Source organism: Lagopus muta, chromosome 15 (assembly GCF_023343835.1).
Source record: "Lagopus muta isolate bLagMut1 chromosome 15, bLagMut1 primary, whole genome shotgun sequence".
In the NCBI taxonomy this organism is placed as follows: Eukaryota; Metazoa; Chordata; class Aves; order Galliformes; family Phasianidae; genus Lagopus; species Lagopus muta.
The window spans coordinates 4,111,759-4,133,865 of NC_064447.1; the positions used below are offsets into that span (position 1 = coordinate 4,111,759).

Genomic DNA, 22,107 nt, shown 5'->3' on the forward strand with positions numbered 1-22,107 from the left:
CTGTATGTTGCCCTTGTCAACTTTGGCTGCACAGCTTGATTTTTAGAAACAGTGTTTCCCTTCTGTGCTCTTCCCCCTCTTTGTGGTTGTATTTAGGCTTTTACTCTGCTGCAGAAGCAAGGCAAAGGCTGTGTTTTAACTAGAGGTGCTTAGTTCCTGCAAGACTCACTTTGTGTCATGATGGACATCAGATACTAGAAGTATTTATTTCTCCGTGACTGAAATTACAGTATATCTAAGCCCAGGTTGAAAGAAAAAATTTAAGTATGTTAACCCAATGGAAAATAATTAATGCTTGTAATGACATCTGCTGTTTGAGACGCATTAAGAATTTTTGTGTAAGTAATAAGAGACAACCTTGTCTCAGAATGTATGTAACAGGGATGCAAAAGGCCTGAATTCAAGTCTCTGTACAAAATTAGAAATCAAGCAATTGATATGATATACTGACAAACGAGACAAGTAACCTATTGCAGAGAAGCATTAGCTACCCTTTTAATTGCTGCTTATCCTCTCTCAGTAAGTGAGGTAATTAATGTTTTACTCTCAAAATTGATCTCAGTGTTTCAGGTAGTTAGCAGAACAGAATAGCTTTTACATCATATAACACTAAAAATCGATTAATCACATAAGCTAATCCTAGACTCGAAAATTTGCTAAACTTGAAGACTAGCTGATTGAAAAATAATGAGGTTGTTTGGGCCTTGATTTCACTAGGCTTGATTGTGTTTAATCTGACATAACAACATAGAACATGAAGACATTGTTCCTTTCTTTTGTTTTTCCAGTGCTTATATGCTCACAAATGTCTTCCTGGGTTTTTTTTTTTTTTTTTCTGTTTGTTTGTTTGACTTCTTTTTTTTTACTCTTTTGTGTTTCTTTCATTTTTTTTCTCCTTTTTTCATTTCAATTCTTAATCTTTTAACTAATGCTTTTCACCTGCACTTCCCCTGGTGTTATTACACTGCTTGCTTTGCACAGTCTTGGCTTTCGCTCTTAGTGATGCAGCCATTCTGCAGCAGGGATCTTGCAGAGGGACAAATACAGGACTGGTTGGAGTTGCTATGATTCAAGGACAGCCAAGAAAGCCAAGGGGAAAAAGGCAAACAGACAAACAAAAAAAACCCAACCCACAACAGACTGTAGTTAAATATATCCGAAATTCAGGGCAAACAACAGCAGAAGCAGTGCAGTGATCTCCTGCAGACTGGGAGCTTTAGTCTGAGGGATGCACCAGTGGTTTTGTGGTAATTTTGATAAGAGCAGAACAATATAATAAATGGCTGAAGAAAGTGCATTCAATGATAGATGCTTCAGCCATTCTCATCAGGTGCACACTTGGCTAAAATCATGAAAACGAAACAAAACAAAAAATCTGGAAATAAAAGTGAGGAAAGGCAATAACCTGCAGTCTACAATGATGAGTAATTCTGCATATTTACCTCATTGCAAAATGTAATGAAAGAAGTTCTACAAAATCTGTTCGGGTGTGAGAGAATTGCAAGGTGCAAAAGAATTGTTTCCAGTGTCTTACCATACTATACTGAATGCACAGACTGTACCATCACACTGTGAGCATTACTTGCATGCAAATGAGAATGAAATGGACATTTTGCATTGCTCTCTTCACTTATTATTTTAGCCATGCATATTATAACATGAAATTATTTACAAATAGAGTAATTTGATTTATCCTGTGCTGCAACATAAACACCAAATATACATATGCTTATATATAGAGAGGGATAGATATGTATAAGCAAAATGTTTTCCTGCCTGTATATAGAGCTACAGATAGATAGATATAAGAAAACTTCTCGGTAGAATTCTTTCTCCTTTCAATTTGGGTTATGATACGGCAGGAAAGTGAAGAAATGTATTGCTATATGAAAAAGAAAAGAGGTTATTTTTTATTGTAAAAAGATACAGTATTGAGATCTTTCATGTATATATATATAGCAAAAGATGTCTCTATCTCATAAACTCTGACCTGAAACTCTGTCAGCATAGTTCACCTTTGGGCAGCTCATCACCAAGTCTCAAAGAAATGTTGGCAGCAGCTCTTCCATGCATAACAATTGTATGCAGTGTGTCATTAAAATTACTTCGGAATGTATAGATACAATTGAATCTTGAAGCTGCAGTTTCAAGCTTGTTATCACGGACGACATTGGAGAACATGACATACAGTTTGCAAAATGAGCATAGGTGTGCGTCCATGCACATGCCTATACATAAGCTTAAATATTTCCTTCTACTACTCCATTTTTAGGGCAGTAAGACTGCTACCCTAGTTTCATTAAAGGGTGACAAATGTTTAACTTTGCCAGCTGCACCCAATTTTTGCCAATGACTGTTCATTCTCTTAAGAGAAAGGCAAGAATTTTTTAAATGAGACTTACTTGTCCAAGGTAACCTGAGTGAGAAGTGTACACTGCCCTACTGGATCCCCTGATATGATAATCTCTAGATGTCCTTCCTTACAAAGCATCAAGGGCTTTTTTTTTTTTAGGAAAGCTTTAAAAATTCTTGGGGAAAAAAGGTTTTTTCTTTGCAGCAAGCTGTAATGCTGCCACTAAAAATATATTGCTGATTAAATTTTATTGACAGCCCTTGTAATGCATTCTTAGAACCAGTAAATGCACTGAGTGAGTAATTATTGAATGCTAGACACTGCATCTTCTATAGTTAGTTAAGCTGTTTAGGAAAGGAGATTAAGGCAGTATGCTCTTGCCTTCCCTGTGTAGCTATTAGGTGTGGGCATTGTGAAGAATAAAACACCTTCGTTTAGGATGCCAATGCTACAAAGGCTGAAACAAACTTTGGTTTTATCTCTCGCTTTTTCGCTTGAAAACTGCAGACAAACTGGGAGATAAGATCAATATTTGTAAGGCCTACAAGGTAGATTTCCACATAGAGGAAAATAATTTTGATTCTTTCAAAAGAAGTTTTCCCAAGGACTGTTCCTAAGTTGAGCAGTGGTATTCAGAGCTACGCTGTATGTGAACATAAATACAAAATTTCCAAGTCATATTTTACGATGCTCAGGGTTTTGGGTCACTTCACATTGCTGATGATGAGCTATATTCAGCTGTGGCCCAACATCACTGATGTGGAGCAGTAGCAGCCATGTTTCTAACTCATGCAGTCTGTGCAGGTGGGAGGGAAGCTCCTGGAGCGTTGCTTTCCCCACCCTCTAATGGGATTCCTGTTCTTGTGCATGACAGCTGGGCTCCTGAGGTGTACGTCAGTAAGAGTAATGAATTGCAAAATAACACTTGGAGGTTAAACTTGAATCCTAGAGAAGTTCATGATTTGCAATAGCCTACAGTATTATGCCATGGAATAGAAACATGAAAAATTTTGAGTATCCTTCTTGTTAATGGCAGCATAGGAGGCTAAATATAGCCAGTATTGTTATTAGATAGTTCCTGCTCACTTAGTTCTCACTTACTGGTGTATTTTGTTCTCAATACTACTGTGTTTGGCACAGCAATTTGTCATGGTATTGTTTTCTTTTAAATGAGCGTTTCAGGGTAATCTACTATTAATTGCAGATAATTAAAGACATTACTTCTTGTACTTACATTACTGTTTCTTACTATCATAGTGACAACTGGAAAGTTGTTGGAAGTGATTATGTAACAAACTTTAGGTCCAAGCAGAAGTGTTTACACAGTCTTGCCACATTTCTTTTGTGTTCCTATCTGAAGTGTATCATCTGGATACCTGTGATCATTAACTGGAGTAACCTTCAGCTGGTAGCTACAAGACTTGCTTTACATTCTAAAGACATTCTTTATATTTCTAACTCTAAAATAACTCATCTCAGTATTGTTCCTTTGCAATTCTGCTGCTGTAAGTTAAAGAAAGATATTGCCTTTGGTGTGTAAGATTTACAGTACAGAGCAGAAAAAAGGATTTTTACACTACCAGCATTGAGAAGGGATTGGTCTGTGGCACCAGGCATTCTACCCGTTTGTACAACCTATCATTCCATGAACAATGCCATGTGAGGGGGAAAAAGTATATCATAGAATGTGTTCCTCGTGGTGTTTGGTTTACAGCTCTTTAAAATCTGCCTGCAATAGAAACGCTCCCAGGAATTGTTAGTCCTAATGAAGAGCACAGGTCAAGCACGTGCCACAGAAGTGAGACCATTTTGAATTCGGACACAATGGTGTTTTCTATATGGGACTCATTCAAAGTATTCAATAGCAAAACAAAACAGAAAACCACTTCTGTTTTTTGGATATATTTATAAAGCATCAGTAACGTTAGTGTGTGAAGTTCTCTCTCTAAACTTTGTGAAGGCATAATTCCTCCTTGCCTTTGATATGCTTTAGGAAAAGAACATCACCTGAGGGGTCCACTGTTTGATAAATTAGTGCAGTAAAGGCAACCTCTGCTTCACGAAGTAGATTTATTACAGAACAAGCTGATAAATGTGACAAAGGGTACAATACCCGTGTTTTGATTTGTGAACTTTTTGTGCAAGCACGGAAATTACCATTCCTTTTTATGTACAAAATAGAAAGGATAATTTAAAAGACATTGATGACATTTGGAGGCCTACTTCCATCTGAACATTAGTGTGGATCCTAGTGATTAATTCATTTATCTTTCGTTTATATCCTTGCAATTTTCTCCTGAGATGTAAAGACAAGTAGCGCAGATATGTTTCATAAATAATGAAGCCATCCGCCAAAATTTCAAGTGGAGTGATGCATGAAAACTGGCTGTCCTAGTGATCTTACTTCATACTGTACACTTTTTTCTTTTTCTTTTTTTTTTACAATCAGAATTTATTGACAAGCATGTCTATATAAAGTAAATGTAAATGTATAGGCACGGGCCATACTTATTAAAACTCAGTTAAAGGTAATTGTTGAATGCTAACTGTAGTTAATGTTGAAAATGCTAAGGATTTCCTATTTTATTTGCAGATTAATAAAATAAATTTTCCTAATAAATCTGTTGGTGATTAATTTATTAGGTTAATAGTCCAGAATGGCAATATGCTTTGAGTAGTTTAAAATAAATTAACCTGTTTTCTGTTTCTATATCCTTTCTCTTCCTATCACTACTAAGTTTAATTTTGTATTATTTAAAAGAGTAACTCTGAGGAATTGGACAAATCAAGGTTTGGGTACTTGTCAATTCATTGGCTTCATGCTAACCTTGCAATATCTCATTTCTCAAGCCAGTTCCTTTTATAAGGAACTAAAGAGTTAGCTAATAATTTTATCTGTGTTTTGACAAAACACAGATAATAGCTGTGTTTTGGTGTTTTTTTTTGTTGTTTGTCAAGCATTAACAACTGAATGATGGTGCCTTATTTTTATCAGCACACAGGCACAGCTAGTAACCTTGCAGATGTTTACTGATAACACACAGGTGATATCTGCAGTGGCAATTTGTAGCATAACTGGTTTGAATAACTGTGTGAAAATCCATGACCATGTGCACTGATATCCTTATTTTCAGCCTTCTCTCCCTCTTTGAATTATTTTTCCAAGATGTTATGAGTATTTAGTATGCATAATTGACACTTTAACAGGCTGGTATTCATTTTTTCTGATAAAAATATAGGAATTTCTTGTATGAAAAATAGAAATTTTCATCATTTTATTAAGTGCTCTCAGCCTAGAGTTTTCAGTCATTGTCTCTATTACTTTTTAAAAAAACTCTGCAAAACAGCAAATCATAACATTTCAAAAGCTGTTAGCAGTACCTGATACTCAGATATTAATTAATACATCTGACTTCATTCTGTATTTACACTAGCTTCAGAGTTTATCACTTAATAGGTATTCATGCCACAATCTGCATTAATTTTTCTGCGCAGAGACTTAACATCCATTTCCCCAAAGTTACAAGATTTTACAAGAATAAATTCTTGTATTAACTGTGTGCTCGTGATGCAAGAAAATGATTTATGCAGCAGTAAACAGTGTAATACATGTAATGAGCAGGTCTTGGTCTGGTAGTGTTTGCATTCAAAGATAACATACTTTATGCTGATTATTTCTTTAGCATCACAGTATTTTCAATTATGTTCTTTGCAGTGTCCATTTATTCTTTTTAATACAGTGTCTTTGCCTTCTGATTATTCCTTATAATACAGACTGTGCTGTGCAGGGAAATTAATGTATACTGTAGCTGGTCTTTTGTGTACCAAAGGAATATTTATTTGAATACTAAATATAGATAAAGTTTCTCATGGGATTGTTCTTTAACATACATGTGCAGAATTTAATTTTGAGGATTTTTACCACCCAAGCTTTATTCTCGAATGATACTTGCAAAAATACTTTTTGGAGACTTTTTTTTTTTTTTCTTTTCCAGTTTTTATGAAACTGTACTGCTGGGGAGTTTCCAATTGAAAGGAAGCAGTGTGTTAGCATTCAAGGAGTAGTCACGCAGTCATGTAATGTAGATGCAAAGTAGAGATAAACCAGTTTCTCTCCTAGTGGTTTATTCACAAAAAGGCACACCAGCAACTCATGGTTCCTTTTTATGAACATCAGGGAAGTGTTTATACAATGGGGTACAGTGGGGTGAACAGTTGCCACGCTGACTGGCGTTGTGCCCTGTTGCAGGTTTTGTGCTTATGGGGGTCTCAGAAAATGAAGAGCTTCCCAGCTGTGCTGCAGTACTGCAAGTTTTTGTGTATGGAGTCAGGAAGCGAAAGGCAAATTCAGTGACACAGGTCTCTGTGTGACCTGCAGCACATTTTGGGAGTAGAACTGCTAAAATCAAAAACAACAAAACAAACAAACAAAACAAAAGCCAAGGTAGATTGCCAGGTATGTTTTGGATGCTATAGATGATCTTAACAAAAAAAAAAAAAGTGTCTTAGCCCAAGGCCAAGAAAAGATGAAAATTAGAATTGGGGTGATCTCAACTGTTTAAAAGAGTAAGTATTACACAGGTAAATAATTACCTTCACACTGATTGAATACAGCAATGATTTTTAGAGTGTTTCTGATTTTTTTTTTTTTTTTTTTTTTGAGATTTTTCTGTTATTTTTCTCTCCTCAGTACAGTTCTCCTGTTTTGGAATCTTTTGCTAACTGAGGATAAGAAGAAATGGAAAGAAAGGAGCAAATAAAACCATAGATTATTTTTTATGGAAGATGAGATGGTTCCCATTTGCATTTACTGCTTTACAAAGATTGTAACATGATGCGTTTTTTTCTTTTTTCTTTTCCTTTTTTTTTTTTTTTTTTTTTTTTTTTGATGGAAATGCTTAATCTGAGCTCAATGGGCCATAATAATTGCCTGTTTCTTCCAGTAGGGAAAAAAAAGCCCTCTTGTATACGATGCTTGAAACCTTAACTATGCTTAGTATTACGCACAGAACTGTAGACATTTCTTCACCCAGATGTATTTATAACAGCAGCATTACTCAATATACAATACGAAGCTAAGGGCATTTGAGAATAAATCAGTCCCTCTAGCTACTGCTATAGCACAATAACTGATGGTTGTAATAAAATCCCTTGAAATTAAAATTCTATGCGTGCAAAGGCACATACCTTGCCAAGAGAAACTCAAAGCTCTGTATTCTGGAAAAATTTGCATATGCATAGACATACACACTTTTAGCGCATTTGTAATAGAAATTCAACATGTAAAAAAATCTTCAGGTTCTCAGCATTGGAGCAGCTCATTAGACTTTCAACAGGGAACATTTGAGGGTCTTCAGGAGTCATACACAAGAAAAGCATTAAGTTGCTCATAGAAGAGGAGGATGGCTCCATCTCCTCCTTGAGGAAGAAAACTGATTTTATGTCTGAAATACTCTTAATGTTGTTGTCAGTCAGTACAAAAAGCTCCCCAAACCCCACTTCCACTTTTATTGCCCATGCATTTTCTGATAGTTTTAATGAGTTATCTGCATTTGGGTAACTTCATGGAGCTCTGAGGTCTTCAGACAGATGTGTCTTCATTTGTGTTTTGGGTTTTCATGTGAAGTACTTCATGAGAAGTCATTTTAAATAAATACACAATATTTTTATGTGTTAATGTACAAGTCCATAGTCTCTCTAAATGAAGACTCATTGGGGAGGGTGTGGTTCTCTTGCAGCTCTATTTCTTTTGAATTCTCTAGGGCAATCAGATGATTAAGAAAAAATTCTTCACAGCGAGAGTGATAAGTCATTGGAACAATGTGCAGGGAATTGGTGGAGTCACAGTCCCTGGAGGTTTTCAAGAAACATGTAGACGTGGCACTTAAGAGCATGGTTTAGTGGCATGGTGGTGTTGAGCTGGCAGTTGGGTTTGATGATCTTAGTGGTCTTTTCCAATCTTAATGGCTTTATGATTCTGTGATGAAAATTCTAATAGAAATGTGATAAAACAATGCAAGGGAAGTGACTGCAGCACCTGGCATATTTCCTTGTGTAACACAATTTATTTTTTTTAATACAGAAAAAAAATAAAAAAAACAACATAAAAGAGTATCATTTATTTTCAAGAGAACGCTTTACAGTTGGGTGAGCATCTAATGAGAGAAAACACTGATTTTGCAAATAGTATTAAATAGTATGTATATCTATGTCAGAATCTAGTGGAATATAACTGGTGATTAATGTATGGTTTTATTTCATTTACATCTATGAATGTATGAGGAGACGTAAAGCTGATAAATACGCATATATAATAATTATGAAACTATTGTGGTGAAACCACTGTGACTGTGGTCAGTACCAGGTCTTTCACACGTGTTTGCCATGCTCCGTAGATCATCTACAGATAATGACCTTAAACTGTCTTTATTTAATGAAAGCAGACACATTTTCACTATATGGATGTTTATATTTTCATTGCCCTTTTTGAAGTGGAAGAAGAAGGACAGAAATGTTGTAGGGGCTTTCATGGAACTATTCTTTGAGTAGGCTTCTTATGCTTCACTGACAGTCATGGATAAATAATTCTAGTGTTAACTGCTCACTGGGATCAGGTCAGCTATATATACCCCTTTATCAGAATGCAGGCTAACTTGACTTAATGTAAATTTGTTTATGCTAAAGTATCTAGAATATAAAGTATTTCATTTAGTTATTTTTAAGTCACTTCAGCTGTGTTTCATTTGAAATGATATTCTCAATCCTGAAAGTGATTTGAATTTTAGGAAACAATTATATAGGCAAAGCAAATACTTTGAAATATTGCACTATAATAAAACTTTTCTTTCACATTTCAGGGGGAATCCTTTTGTATATAGTACTTTTTGGCCCAAAACTTTAATCCTTTCATTGCATTAAAACAACAACAGCAACAACAACCAAAACCAAAAAACTTGGCAGCAAAAGAAACTCCCCAAATAGAGCCAGTTTTGTTGGTATTTATTGTCAGCCTGACTGCTAGTGTTGCTCCCTTGGTCTCCTGATTGCATCCACAGCTGCTTTATTTTTTTTTTACTTGCACTTGAGTTTCTTATCAGGGTTTACTTTCTAGTACGTATTTGTATGTTAGGTTAAGTACTAAAGCATTGGTAGTAATTGGCATTATAGTAATAATTCTGTGATTTGGATTGGACAGACGGTGATGTTAGTCCATCTGTAACTTTGTGTAATGGATTTTGAGGTGGCCTGAAAGTGACCAGAGCCATGCAGGGAAAAGGAAAACCTTCCCAATCACAATACTGCACTAGTCCCAAGGTGCCTGGATTTACATGTTCTTGTGAGGAGTGGATGGCTGCTAGAAAAAAATTGTATAAGATCTCCATTCTCCCATCTGTTACTGTTACTTGAAGAGAACAAAACATACTTCCCCATCCTATTCACAAATTCACAACAGAATCACACCAGCAGGTTGCAGACAATTTCCAAAAGGTCTATTTTGTTGAAAATGAAGGTACCTCATAGCATGAGTTTTATAAGACAGCAATCTTATAAAATGGTGTTGAACTATTGTTCAAGTTCTTTAAAAGTTTTTCTTTGATAAAATCCTTTGAAGAGAATCAATATTTTGGGCATTCTTCCACTAAACTGTGGTACGTGAGAGCTTGACATAATGACACTCAATGTATTGACCAGGTTCTTTGTGCAGTTTTGAACTAAGTGAAATAAATAGTTCATTGCATATGGTTCAATTCAGAGATATAATGAATTAAATTTAAGGTTGAGAAGCTATCTATTTAAAATTGCAGGACGTACTCAAGATTTATTTCAAAGGTATCTTGATCATTAATTAAATATGTAATGGCTTTCCGTTCCTTTGGTTTATCTGTTCAGGTTTACATACGATGAATGCATTATTTATGTTTTCCCTTAAGTGCTCAGTACTGCCAGGATGCTTCTTTTAAACTGGCACACATAGCTAAAATATAAAGAGAGAGAGAGAGAAAGAGAGAGAGAGAGCAAACTTGGCACTGATTGGTTGACAAGGGAACTTTTTATATGGAAGTTCATTCTCTGGAAGGAGCCATCACCAACAAGTGATCATAGCTGAAACATATGAATCTGATTTGCTGAACTTTGAACAAAGGAAAGTGTTACCAATGGTGTATTGTACATATCACTCTTACTGTTTACTTCCATTTCTTTTAGAAAACCATGGATGTGGTGATAGATTGTGAGCCCAAGCATATTTTAACATACAACTCTCTCATATAGAAGTTCACTGTTCTAAAGCAAATGGTTGCTTCTTTTTCTCTTTATTTTCCTGCAGTTGCATGTAAGACACAGTCCTTTCTACTGACATGCTCATATTTGATATCACTGTCTTTTATGCCACTGTATTGTATTTTCACACCTTTCCTAAATGCTTCATTTCAATCCTGAATAGTGCTTACTGTTCTAGTCTCTCTGGCTTTGGACATTTGTCAATTTTATGTTTAAAGGTTCCATCATTCAAAACAACGGCAGTAATGACTAATTAGAACAGTTAATTATCTGCTTAAATATCCAATAACTATAACCTTTGTGCCACCCTACAGAAGTTTGATACACTTTTTTGCTTTTTATAAATTTTCCAAATCACTCCCCCTCTCTCACCTGTTATTTCCACATACTCAGCATATTATAAAGACAAATCATTCTGGATGTTGCTTGGTGTGCTAAGTGCTGTTAGTTTGGCAAATGGCTCTGAACAAGTTTCTTCATTTCTTTGTGCACCCTTTTTTCTATCCATGAAAATAAAAACATGGTGTTTGTGTTATGTTATGACTGCTCAGGTCAAAACTGAATAATGTAATAGTCATAGGATGATGTTGATGAATATATCCTACAATCAGAGTGTAGCTTTAGATGAATTTGATTTTAAACTTGTTTGTTTTAATGTGCATAGGACCACTATCTAAAAGTCTGTCTACTCATGCTTTTCTTTTGGGTGAAAGTCGCAGTTAAAATCTTCAGTGTGGAGATATGCACCCCTCCCCTCCAACTCATTTAAAGCCTGTTTATACTTCAGTTTTTTAGTAGCATGAATTAGATGCATCTAGAGCAGATTCAGATCTCAAATAAACTTCTGAGACTTAATGGAAGTACATTTATAATGCGGTCTAATGTAATTTAATAATAATTCATAAAGAGCGTGAAAGAGTGAACTTTGAAGAATGGAATCATCTGCCTGCAGGACTCTCTAGCTGTACTTAATTTTACTCCTTAGGGCAAGATTGTAAATAGACCTATACTGAATTCCTTTACATTTTTATCCCTCGTAAGAACTATAAAAATGTATTGAAAGCTCATTTGTCCCAGTTCCAAAACAAAACCAGGATCTTAGTTGTAATGCTTCTGGTTTGTATGGAGAAGTTTTCCCTATTTGTTAGAACTTATTCTTCTGTGTTGAAAAAAATGGGCTGGCAGTTTTATTCTTTTGTAAGTCACCTGATTTTGCCTGAGAAATTCCGCTTCTTGTCATCACCACGGAGTAAAAATATCTTGTACAAACGGGTATTGTTTCATGTTCGAATATTTTGTAAGTGAGAAGTAGTGGAAAGCGTATTTTGAACATCCCAAAATATCCTCAAAAAAACAACGTAGCATCTCATTTCTTTTTCATGTTTTGTGAATTATGTTTGTCGTGTGCGTTAATTACAAAAATGACGATTACACTTTCAAAGTTAATGACACTCAGTAACAACAATTACTGTATTCTGAAATGATTCAACGAAACAAAACAAAAAACCAACCAACCAGCCCAAACCTCTCACTAGAGACTGGCGGTTCAACAACGTCGTGCCTCCTTGAGCACACCTTCTGGGGTGCTAGAGGTGCCCATGGCAGGATTGGTTTAGAAGTTGTGGAGCTGGAAAGAAAGCTGCAACTGAACACTTCAGTGCTACTGCTCGGTTTCTTTGAGCTCTGTTGTAGAGGAGTTGGCTCTTTCTTTTTGGCAAGGTAATCACTTCACAAATTGTGCTGCCACTGACTGCTGACTTGTATCTGATGGTAATTGGTAGCGAGGTGGTTAATTGTTAATTAGTAGTTGTTCAGCAACCAAATCACACACTCAAATGTTTCTCGTAGATGTAGCAGTTATTAAAAGACAGCAGTATGGAGGTAAAAGTGCCTTGGAAGCCAGTCTCCTTAAGGTTATTCTTGTACTAGGTCAGAGCTGGAAGTTGTCATTTAATTTGTTCTGGAAGTTCTTATATCTTTATATCTTAAAGTGTGCTGTGAACACGTGATGCTATCTTAGTAGTGGAATACTCCAAGATATAACAAAGATCTCATAAAAAAAGAAAAAAAAGAAAGCTTTTCTCCAAACTGGACTCTCAGTGAGATCTTTAAAGAGTATTCTTATATTCTTATATTTAACTCTCAAAAACACATCTATAATTCAGATTTGTGATGGATTATGGTGTTATTTCATTTGACCTTTGTAAAATAAAATAATAAAAAAAAGTTTTTTTCTGCAATGATGATTCTGTGCAGACATAACAGCTTTGTTACTGCAAGAATACTATGCTTTCAAAGCTTTTCTCTTTTTTCCTTCTGCAGAGTTCAAATCAACAGATGAGTTGCGAAAGAGAACAGCTAAGGGTAAGTGCAACAGCATGCAAAATTTTCTTTAAAGGAGTAAGCAGAATCTAGTTTCCTCTATTCTATTAACATAATGATGGACTGCTTTTTATTTTTATAATTTAAGAATTGAACATATTTAGCTCATCTTATTACTTGCTTGTTGGTAAATGTTGCAAAAATCTCGGTGTTAAACAGCTACAGTAGATACAGGGTTATTTCCATAACTTACGTAGAACTGGTAGTAAATACCTCTTTATGGGAACTTGCTTCACACTCAGCATGAAGATTTAGTAGTGATAAAGGTCACCCCATTCCTCAGACTGTTTCAAACAAGCAAACGCTGTCCATTGGGTTGTTTATGGTATGTGTGCTTTCAGATCCAAATTAATGCTATGCATATGCAGGAACTGGAAAAAGAGGTTCAAGTATTTTGTGCGTGTATTGGTTATGTAAACAGGGTAGATTTCCTGAACCCAGGTTGTGAATCGTTATTTTTTTCTTCCCCCCTTCCCATATAAAAGTTTCAACAAGCTTTGTTCCCTGCTCCCATGAAGTTCTACAAATGCTACATATCTCTGCAAATGTTTTTTCAGCATGAGTATTAACTTATACAATAATAATGTTTGTTTGGAAAGGCACATGAGGTGTGGGTTTTTTTTTTTGTTTTTTTTTTAATGGGGGGTGTGGAAAGGGAAGCTTTTGGGCTGTCTAAAGAGTTGCTTAGTGCAGCTACCTTTATTAGGACTGCTTGATGAACATTTTGAAATCCTGTGTTCAAGCTGAGAAGAAGTGGCAAGCCTGAAGGAAGTATGCTCTCAGCTTTTATAATTGAAAAAGCAGTTTTAGAAATAGAAAAAGTAACACTTCTTGTTTGTAATTTACACAGCATCAGCAGTGCCTGCATGATCTGTACTGTAGTCATGAAGTAAGTTGTACAGTGTTCTTAAACATTTATCCATTCACTACGTTCATCAACACACTTAAATTCTTCAACTGATCTTCCCCGTGTTTACAGTATGATTTCTGGTAAACACGTTATGCAAGAATGATGTCTTGTTCTTGGTTCTTTTCTTGCTGATCTTTAACTGCAGTGCTATTGTGCTGAAGGTGGAGGGGAGAAGCTTTGTTTTATCAGCAGTAATGTCTAAGTAGAGCAGCTGCCAAAGTTAAAACGTTGCTGTGGAAGGTTTGAAATGAAATGAACAAATGAAAGAATGTTTTCATTTGTTTTTATTATGTTGTCTTTAAATGAAGAAGAAAAAACACTTTGAAATAGAAGGGAAGAAAGCATCCAACTGTTTGTTCAAATTAGTGTGTGATTTTGTAATTTATGAATGAAATGTGCTGTGGTAAGAGGTTAATGTATCTTTCTATTCCACAGTTACCCATTACATTTATTAGCAATCAGCTTGGGGCTTATTGTGCCTTTGTGTTGTGTGAAGATGTGCCTGTTCATGACACATGAGGAACTTAGTAGGTTAGAGACGTGCTTTGTATTTTTCCATAAGATTATGGACCTTTCCCCCACTGATGCTGGATGTCCCTATTACGTGGCAGGCAGCAATTAGAAACAGTTCTTCCCAAGGCTGGGAGCCTCACTGCCCCACGGTGTCGGAGCCTGCAGCCACTCTCCTAGAATAGAGCATTTACTGAAATGAAAATGTTATTCATATTAGTGCCTCTAGGCATTAGATATTAACAATGAATGGCAATTCTGATTATGAAGTATGTATTCTTTCACGTTTTTCAGCTCAGGCTCTGACGCTAGGCTTTACACGTTGTACTCGAGTATTTTCAATGATACTCATCTAACCTGTACACTGGCTGCAGTGAAAAGCTATGGGATTTGTATTTGTAAAACAGCTGGTTTTTTGTTTGTTCGTTGTTACTGTTTTGTTGTTTGTTTTTCTTTTCTCCAGTTTGTGTACATAACACATGTTGACTTTAGTATATTTCCATCTGACTTGAAACAAAATTTTGGAAAGCATTTCTGCCATTTTTTTCCCCTTGAAAACTATTGGATTTTCCATGCAATGCCAATAATGTCCCTTTTTTTTTTTTTTTTTTGTTTTCTGTTCTGGCTTCATTTAAATTTGAGATGCACTAAAAACAAATAAATGTGTATTTAAAGAGAAATTGAACCATCAGTATTGCTCTCTGCAACACCGTCCACACTCTGCTGTTTGCATTTTCTTTAAAGAAAGTGATGACACTGCTTAGTCCCCATGGTTCTGTTTTCTGATCCTGGTTACAAATCCTTATCTATACAATTATACCCTATTCTCTGCCCTGATTCTTTCCTTCTCTTTCCTGCTTAGTGTTTTGTGAGTTGCTGTGTGGAACTTAATGTAATTGACCTCTATAAACCCAGACTTCACAGTGTGCTCAAAATACTTTTGAAATACTTTTATTCTCATAATTAGGGCTAAAAGCAGTCTCTAAAACATGAACAAGACAGTCTTAGAGACTTATTCAAGTCTGTGAAGAAGACTAGGATGCCAGATTTACTTCACAGTGGTGTAAGAAAGCATGGTGAAACAGCCTCAGAAATCTGCTTTTACTGAACCTTATTGTTTTGACTTCAGATTATTATTTTTATCATAGCAGAATGGCATCACTTGAACTTGTAGAGTAGCTTAAACTTTGCTGAGTATTACCCAACCTTCCTTTCAACATTCATTATTTTGCATGCTCAACTCAACGGAGTTGGCTCAATCTGATATGTGTTAATTGCTCATCATTCTGTTAGGCATTGACATGCATCAGACATGCTTAAAATGATCCTCCTTTAACATCTGTAGATTTTCTTGCAGTAAACAATATGTGTCATCCTCCATGTAGGTGTATGGTGAAGATACAGGTAGGTGAGATCAATCTCATTGTTTCTTTTCATCCCCAGCCTGTATTACATATTGCCATGGAATTAAATTTGGATAATCTTACTCACCATCTCATAACCTGCATTCCAAGTAATTCCATAAAGGGTAGTTTATGACATATTTGAGGGACAAAAAAAAAGAAAAAAAAATTGGAAATGAGATCTAAAGAAAGAATAAAAGGTTTGTAAATTGCCCACTAATTTTTCTGCGGGAGGGGGCTGATTCCAAAGAAGGAATTTCATATAAATTTTTACCTAACTTGAAATTAATGCAATGTAATAAGCTGAGTTAAGCTCCTATTTAACATACACAAGGCCCATGTGTGACAAATTCTATATGAATTTGAGAGGTTGTCATAGGGAAAGACAAAAGATTTGCACCACTTTGGGTGAGTATTGCACAATTTTTTTCAACTTTCTTTAGATGTATTTATATTATAATGATATTAGTATTAGGGTTAATTGATTTTTTTTCCCTGCTTCTTTCATTCTAAGAATACGACTTAAAAGTATGTTGCTATTTTTTACCATCTTTTTTTAACTGTGGTTGTGGGCAAGATTGAAAGTGGCTTTAGTCAATGGTGTAACACAATTCAGGAAGCTTGAGTGGAGGTGGCAGCTTGTTTGTCCTCAGTGGGACAAGTATCACGTTTCTGGAGTGTATGGTGCGCTAAAGAGGAGAGCCTTATTTCTGGAATCCAATCCCTATTTCTTCTTGTTGGTATTTGGTGTTTTTTCTTGTTGTTGTTTCTTTGGTTGGTTTTTTTATTATTATTTTTAATTTTTTTCCTTGGTATTTCATCGAGGCTTTTCTTGTTGGGCAGGAGGTTCTGTGTTTTTTGACACAGGAAGTGTTCATACTGTCTGTTTTTTCAGTAGACCCAGCTGAGAAAAAGTCAAAAAGCTTTTCAGTCATTGGTAGATAGGAGAGGGCTGGATTTTGTTTTTGATTTGGTTATGCTACCTGCTGGATTTCTATTCTCATTTACTGATATACTGAATAACTAACTGAGTGAATAGATTGTCAGGGGAACAAGACAAGCATTGAAAATACTATATTAAATGAGGAAAGAATAATTTACATCAACATTCCAAATGATGTAGTGTTATGAAGGCATATATTCATTGGGCCATATTGACTTCTTGAACCAATATTGTTTGAAGTGGAGAGAATGAAAGAGTATTGATTGTAATATGGCTATCATGTTCTAGTATTGATGGTAATATTCTTTTTATGTTCTGTGAAGTCTATCCACGTCTTACCTGCTTACACTAGTTGTGTTTACTTCTCTACTAAACTAATGGCGTTTTTTTAAGCATTTGCCATATCCTTAAAAAACAGCCAAACTGCACAATTAAGTTAATCCTGCAGAAAGAAATGGACACGCATTCAAAATTACTAAGTGTGCATATAACCTACAGATGCAAATATCTATGTTATATATGCAATATAGTTTAAGAATCCAATGATAACGACAATCACACAATCCCGAGACAGAGTGTATACCCCTCACTGCCTATACAAAGTGTGGATTCTCCATTGCTGATATGCTAGCATTTTAAAAGAACTGTATACGTGTTTTTGGCTCCTTGAAATTTTTTTTCAGGTAAGAATACCTGGATAGTAATTGCATTCTGTTGTTCTGTTCTGCAGCAAAATCCCAAGTTGCACTGAAAGCCAATTCTTTCTGTGTGTTCAACAGAAATGATTTTCTTAGAACTGAATCCCAAGCAACATTACATAATCTCTAGGAAGCAGGATAGAGAAATAAAAATAAGCTACTCCAAAAGAAAAAGCACAACAAGCAAGAAATCAATTGTTTTAGCAAGCTGAGTCCTCATGACTCAAGCAGAGCACCATTACTCTTTTTGGAATGCAAGTAAAGAATTTCCAAAATACCTTTATTTCAAATTTACTTGAAGCACAAATATATTCTACAGAAAAGGGGGGTGATTAGTTTTTCTCTTTTTAACAAAGTCCCAGCAAAACTTTGAATAAAATTATATTTGGCAACAATTGTGCACGTTTCACTGTTTTTGCATGCTTTGGGGCAGTCAGATCAGCAAGCAAATATATCGTGCACATATCTTTTGGATGTTTGCCTGATGTATCTTAGTGAAGAGCAATCCTGTGCAGCCTAAGCACGGCACTGATCACTTTGGAAGCTGGTATATTTAAGCAGTGAAGGCAATATTGCATTTTCTGTGTTTTTAACTTAGATGAACTCCTGCAACCCACTGCTCTGTCAAGCACAGATATACGAATTGCAGAGTCCCACCTCTTTGTAGCTTGAGAAAAACTTGATTGTCTTTTTCTGTTTGTTTGTTGTTTTAAGAAGGCAATAATCTGTCGTTATTCACATGGGACTTTTTTTTCCCCTTTCTGTGTCCTGTTCATTTAAATGGGATTAAAATATAACTTTTCCTGAAAGTAAATAGGCACATCTTTGTATGTTGAAAATATATTACTGCGTTTGTAGTTTACTTTTACATTTGTAATTTGTTTTCTTTTAACATTTAAGTAAAATTGACGAAAAAAAAACCAAACGTATTTTCTGATGCGGATAAGAATGAAAACACAGAAGATATGTCAGAATTCTGTCTGGGGAAAAAATGTCTCTCTTACTGCCGGTTTATAACGACTTAATGATCTCCCCCAAAGCACTGAGCAGAGGGATGTTTATTTATTTTAACCTGTCTTCACAATTCAGACTTCTAGCCCAGCAATTGCTAAAGTCCAAAAAATAGAGACTTTTCTTCATAACATTGCAGAATATTATGGATTCATTTCCTGAGCACATTCCTGAGGCTTTTACAGCTTCATAATTTTATGGAAAAATTTACCACACAATTTCTTTTTTTTTTTTTTTTCCCCACAAAAATTTGAAATTTGAAACTGTCTTCACCTCCCGTTCTGATTTTAGAGGGTAAATTCAGACTAAATTTGTTTTGTGAAAAATATAATCTTATCTGAGGTATGAAATCAGAGTCAAATCTTGCTACCTCCAATACTGATACTGAAGAAAGTTATCTAAATACTGGTAAACAGGATAGGTGAAGGAAATACAAAATCCATTTTATTCTTCCCAAGCAGAGAAATTATGTAATGGTAATTGCCAGAACATTGATTCAGTTCAGTCTAAATTGAAGCATAATTGGTTGCGTTGCCTGAGCAAGTTATTTGCAGTACTTTTTTAAAAAGAAATCAGAGTTTGTAACATGTGTTTTCCATTGTATTGAGAATAAGAGTGAAAAAGAATGGATGGAACAAAAAATCAGGATTCCTGGTAGGGGTTACCTCATCCCTGTTTGGCCGTAGTAGAACTTCTTTTGTTTCCTCCTTTTTTACTCCAAATGGAAAAAATAGTGAATGTGGGTATTTTTTATTCTTGGAGAGTGAGATTTAGAGGATCCATTTTTATAAAGCAGGAAGCCGAGAAAGGTAAAAATGCTTTGCTGATTTGTATGTAACATTCTTTTCTTTCTCACCCCTGGGAGAAGCTGTCCTTGACTTAGGAATGGTTTTTCCCCCCACATTCTTTGCTGTTGTGTACTTTGGCATTGGGGAGGGACATACGAAATCCAAATGCATCTTTCGTGTTCCACTAATGGTAATTTTGGTCCTTATGTAATGAGATAACTAAAGATGTATTATCAGTGTGAAATTAAATGTCAAGTAGACTGTAATCCATAGGTAATGGACAAAGAGTTTCTCTATACTCATAGATTATACTTCATATACTTCATATACTTCATATAGTTCATATACTTCATATACTTCAGTGGGGCAGCTTGCAGCATTTCTTTTTCATGCAGTAGTTAGCTGCTCCTTTGGATTCATAGCCTCTCTTTCAGTATAATACTGAAAGTAAAAAACAAAAAAAAAACAAAAAAAACTTTCATATCAAGGTCACTTTCTTACCTGATAGCAGCTTCCCTCCAAAGAGCAAATAATTAATAGTTTTATTAACTTGATTTAGTCCTTCCCTCTGGTTGGTTTTCCCTGCATACAATACTGTACAGCATAAACTATTCTTCTTTTCTTCCCTAGCTCAAAGTACTACTTTATACTACCATTTTCATCTTTGTTAAGAACCATTTATATAGCACCATAAATTAAAGACGCTTTACAAGTATGGGGCAGGATACCTTCCTTGCCCCCAAATAGTTCAAGACTCAGATAAATTCTTGATTTCTGGTATTATGTTCTTACTTAATGCAGCAACATGGCGATTTTAAGGTAGACTACTTAATCTCCAATTTTATTCGCACAGCTTTTCATGATGCAGCTGTAACCAGTTGTTTAAGTGATTGTTTGTTCACTACAAAGCATGAAGGCTCTGCAAATACTAATAATTCCAGGCACAGCTTTTTGGGTATAAACACTTGCATCTTCTTGTGCTGGAAAACATCTGAGTTTGGGACCATTTCTTCTTCTTCTTGGGACCTCTTTCTCTCTCTCCCCTTCATCCACCATCCTCTTTTTTTTTCTTTTTTTTTTCTTGATACCATAATTGTTGTGTTTTTTTTTCCATTCTTTTTAATGAAAGCTCTCCAGGCATTTCATGTGCTATTGTCACAGTGCTGCAGAAAAATCCTGGCAGCGCATTCTGTCGTGATGCCTTTTAAAAGGTAATTCTTTCTATTTTGAGAATAGTAAGCGATGCCTACTATTCAATTTTCAGATTTAATGGCTGCACATATATATGTAGTTTCCATAGTTTATTCAGTGCATTAACATTATGACACCTCTGGCTGACCTAAAATAACCAAAAATGGTTTCTCACTGCTTGTTTTGAAAAGACAGTATAGACTTATCCCAATTAACACAGATTAAGATCACATTCTATTATCAGAAATAATTTTACTATTTTTAGAGGTGCCTGTGACTTACATTATACCAATTATATAAAGATAGGACAAACGTTGTCTTTTGTTTGTACTCACAGAAGTTTGCATATACTTCTTTTCTAATACTGGAAAACTACTCTGTGGACCAGAAATGATTTATGTAGATGAAACCAGAGGTGACATGAAAGGTCCATAGAGTTCATGAATCAGTGAGCAGCAGTCAGTTCAAACATCTGATAAAAATCATTATAAATAAATTCTACTCAAATGCTCCAGCAATAAATTCCTCATTGCATTTAGATCTTCCCTTCTTCCCAGCTACTGCTTTGTGTTCTTGAAGGCACTGAACCGTCGCCTGCAGCAGTTCCGCATTTGAAGGAGTGGGGAGGGAAAAATGGAATGATGTGGTAATTTTGGGGAGAAGTGTGAAGTGAAAATAAGTCTCATTACACCACCTTCACCTGGAGAATTCTGGATAGTAAGAAAACGGCTATGACAAGAAGCTCCTTCACCATGTCTGAAGGCCTGTGATAGAATTAGTCAAAAGAATTGGCTTTAGTCCTTTTCCAACAAAACCTCATTAACCTTCCATTAATAATACATTTAAAGCGATGAAATTGTAGAAGGAAAAATGTTTCTAGAAACTGTCTTATTATTATTATTCTACCCAAGTGCTTGCAACAATCGTTTCTTGTTCTATTTGTTCTCTTGCTGAAACTAAAGCACAGTATTGATGTATTCTGGCACTCTCAATTGCACAGCTGGGCCTTCCTCCTGCATGGCTTGGTGCTGGTGCTGCTGTGAGTGCACATGGGTTCCGTTTCGGGAAGAAGGATAAAAGAATTGGAATCTGTAACCCCCCCCTTCTCCCCCCCCCCACAAAAAAGGCTTAAAAGACATGTCTGAGGCTAAGAAAACTTTAGCATATGCTTGGTTAGAGATTCATGGTCTCTGAGTTGTATATTTGAATTTGCAGCTTCCATAATTGTGGAAAACCTAAATTGAAAACACTGAGCAAATGTGGAGATGTTGTAAAGGGTGGATCTGAGTTCAATCCTCAGAGTGAAACAATACAGAATATCACCACAGGGTGCACGTATGGGATTTTGTGCAGTCTGACAGAGCAGCAGCTTGAATCTCTCTGTCTTTAAAGGGCTGCATTAATAAACTCTTCTCCTTTAGAATTCCCTTGGTTGACATGCAGGTCATAATGGGAAACAAGCCTTGCTTGCTACTGTTGTTTGCTCTGTACATGGCATATGCTTTGGCGCATGTCTGTGAGTGTTCTTTGCTGGTTTTCCATTGGCAGGTTAACTTTTGTGTGTTAAAAAATCAAAGTACCTTTTGAAATGTTGCAACACTTATTTGTAACACTCACTTTGCAGAGTTACTGTGGGTT

At 35.6% G+C, this 22,107-nt stretch overlaps 1 protein-coding gene across 30 annotated transcripts in view; it reads left to right on the forward strand.

The window, feature by feature from the left end:
• RBFOX1 (RNA binding fox-1 homolog 1) overlaps window positions 1–22,107 on the forward strand; it is a 745,900-nt gene that overhangs the window by 377,356 nt on the left and 346,437 nt on the right. For 26 of the 30 annotated variants that reach the window (XM_048962261.1, XM_048962269.1, XM_048962272.1 and 23 more), the window contains one exon: window positions 12,956–12,997. The exons of the other annotated variants lie outside the window; for them this stretch is intronic. In XM_048962261.1, coding sequence (XP_048818218.1) covers window positions 12,956–12,997 — 42 coding nt within the window. Of the gene's footprint in view, window positions 1–12,955; window positions 12,998–22,107 lie in introns of those variants that run through there. 30 annotated transcript variants of the gene reach the window in all.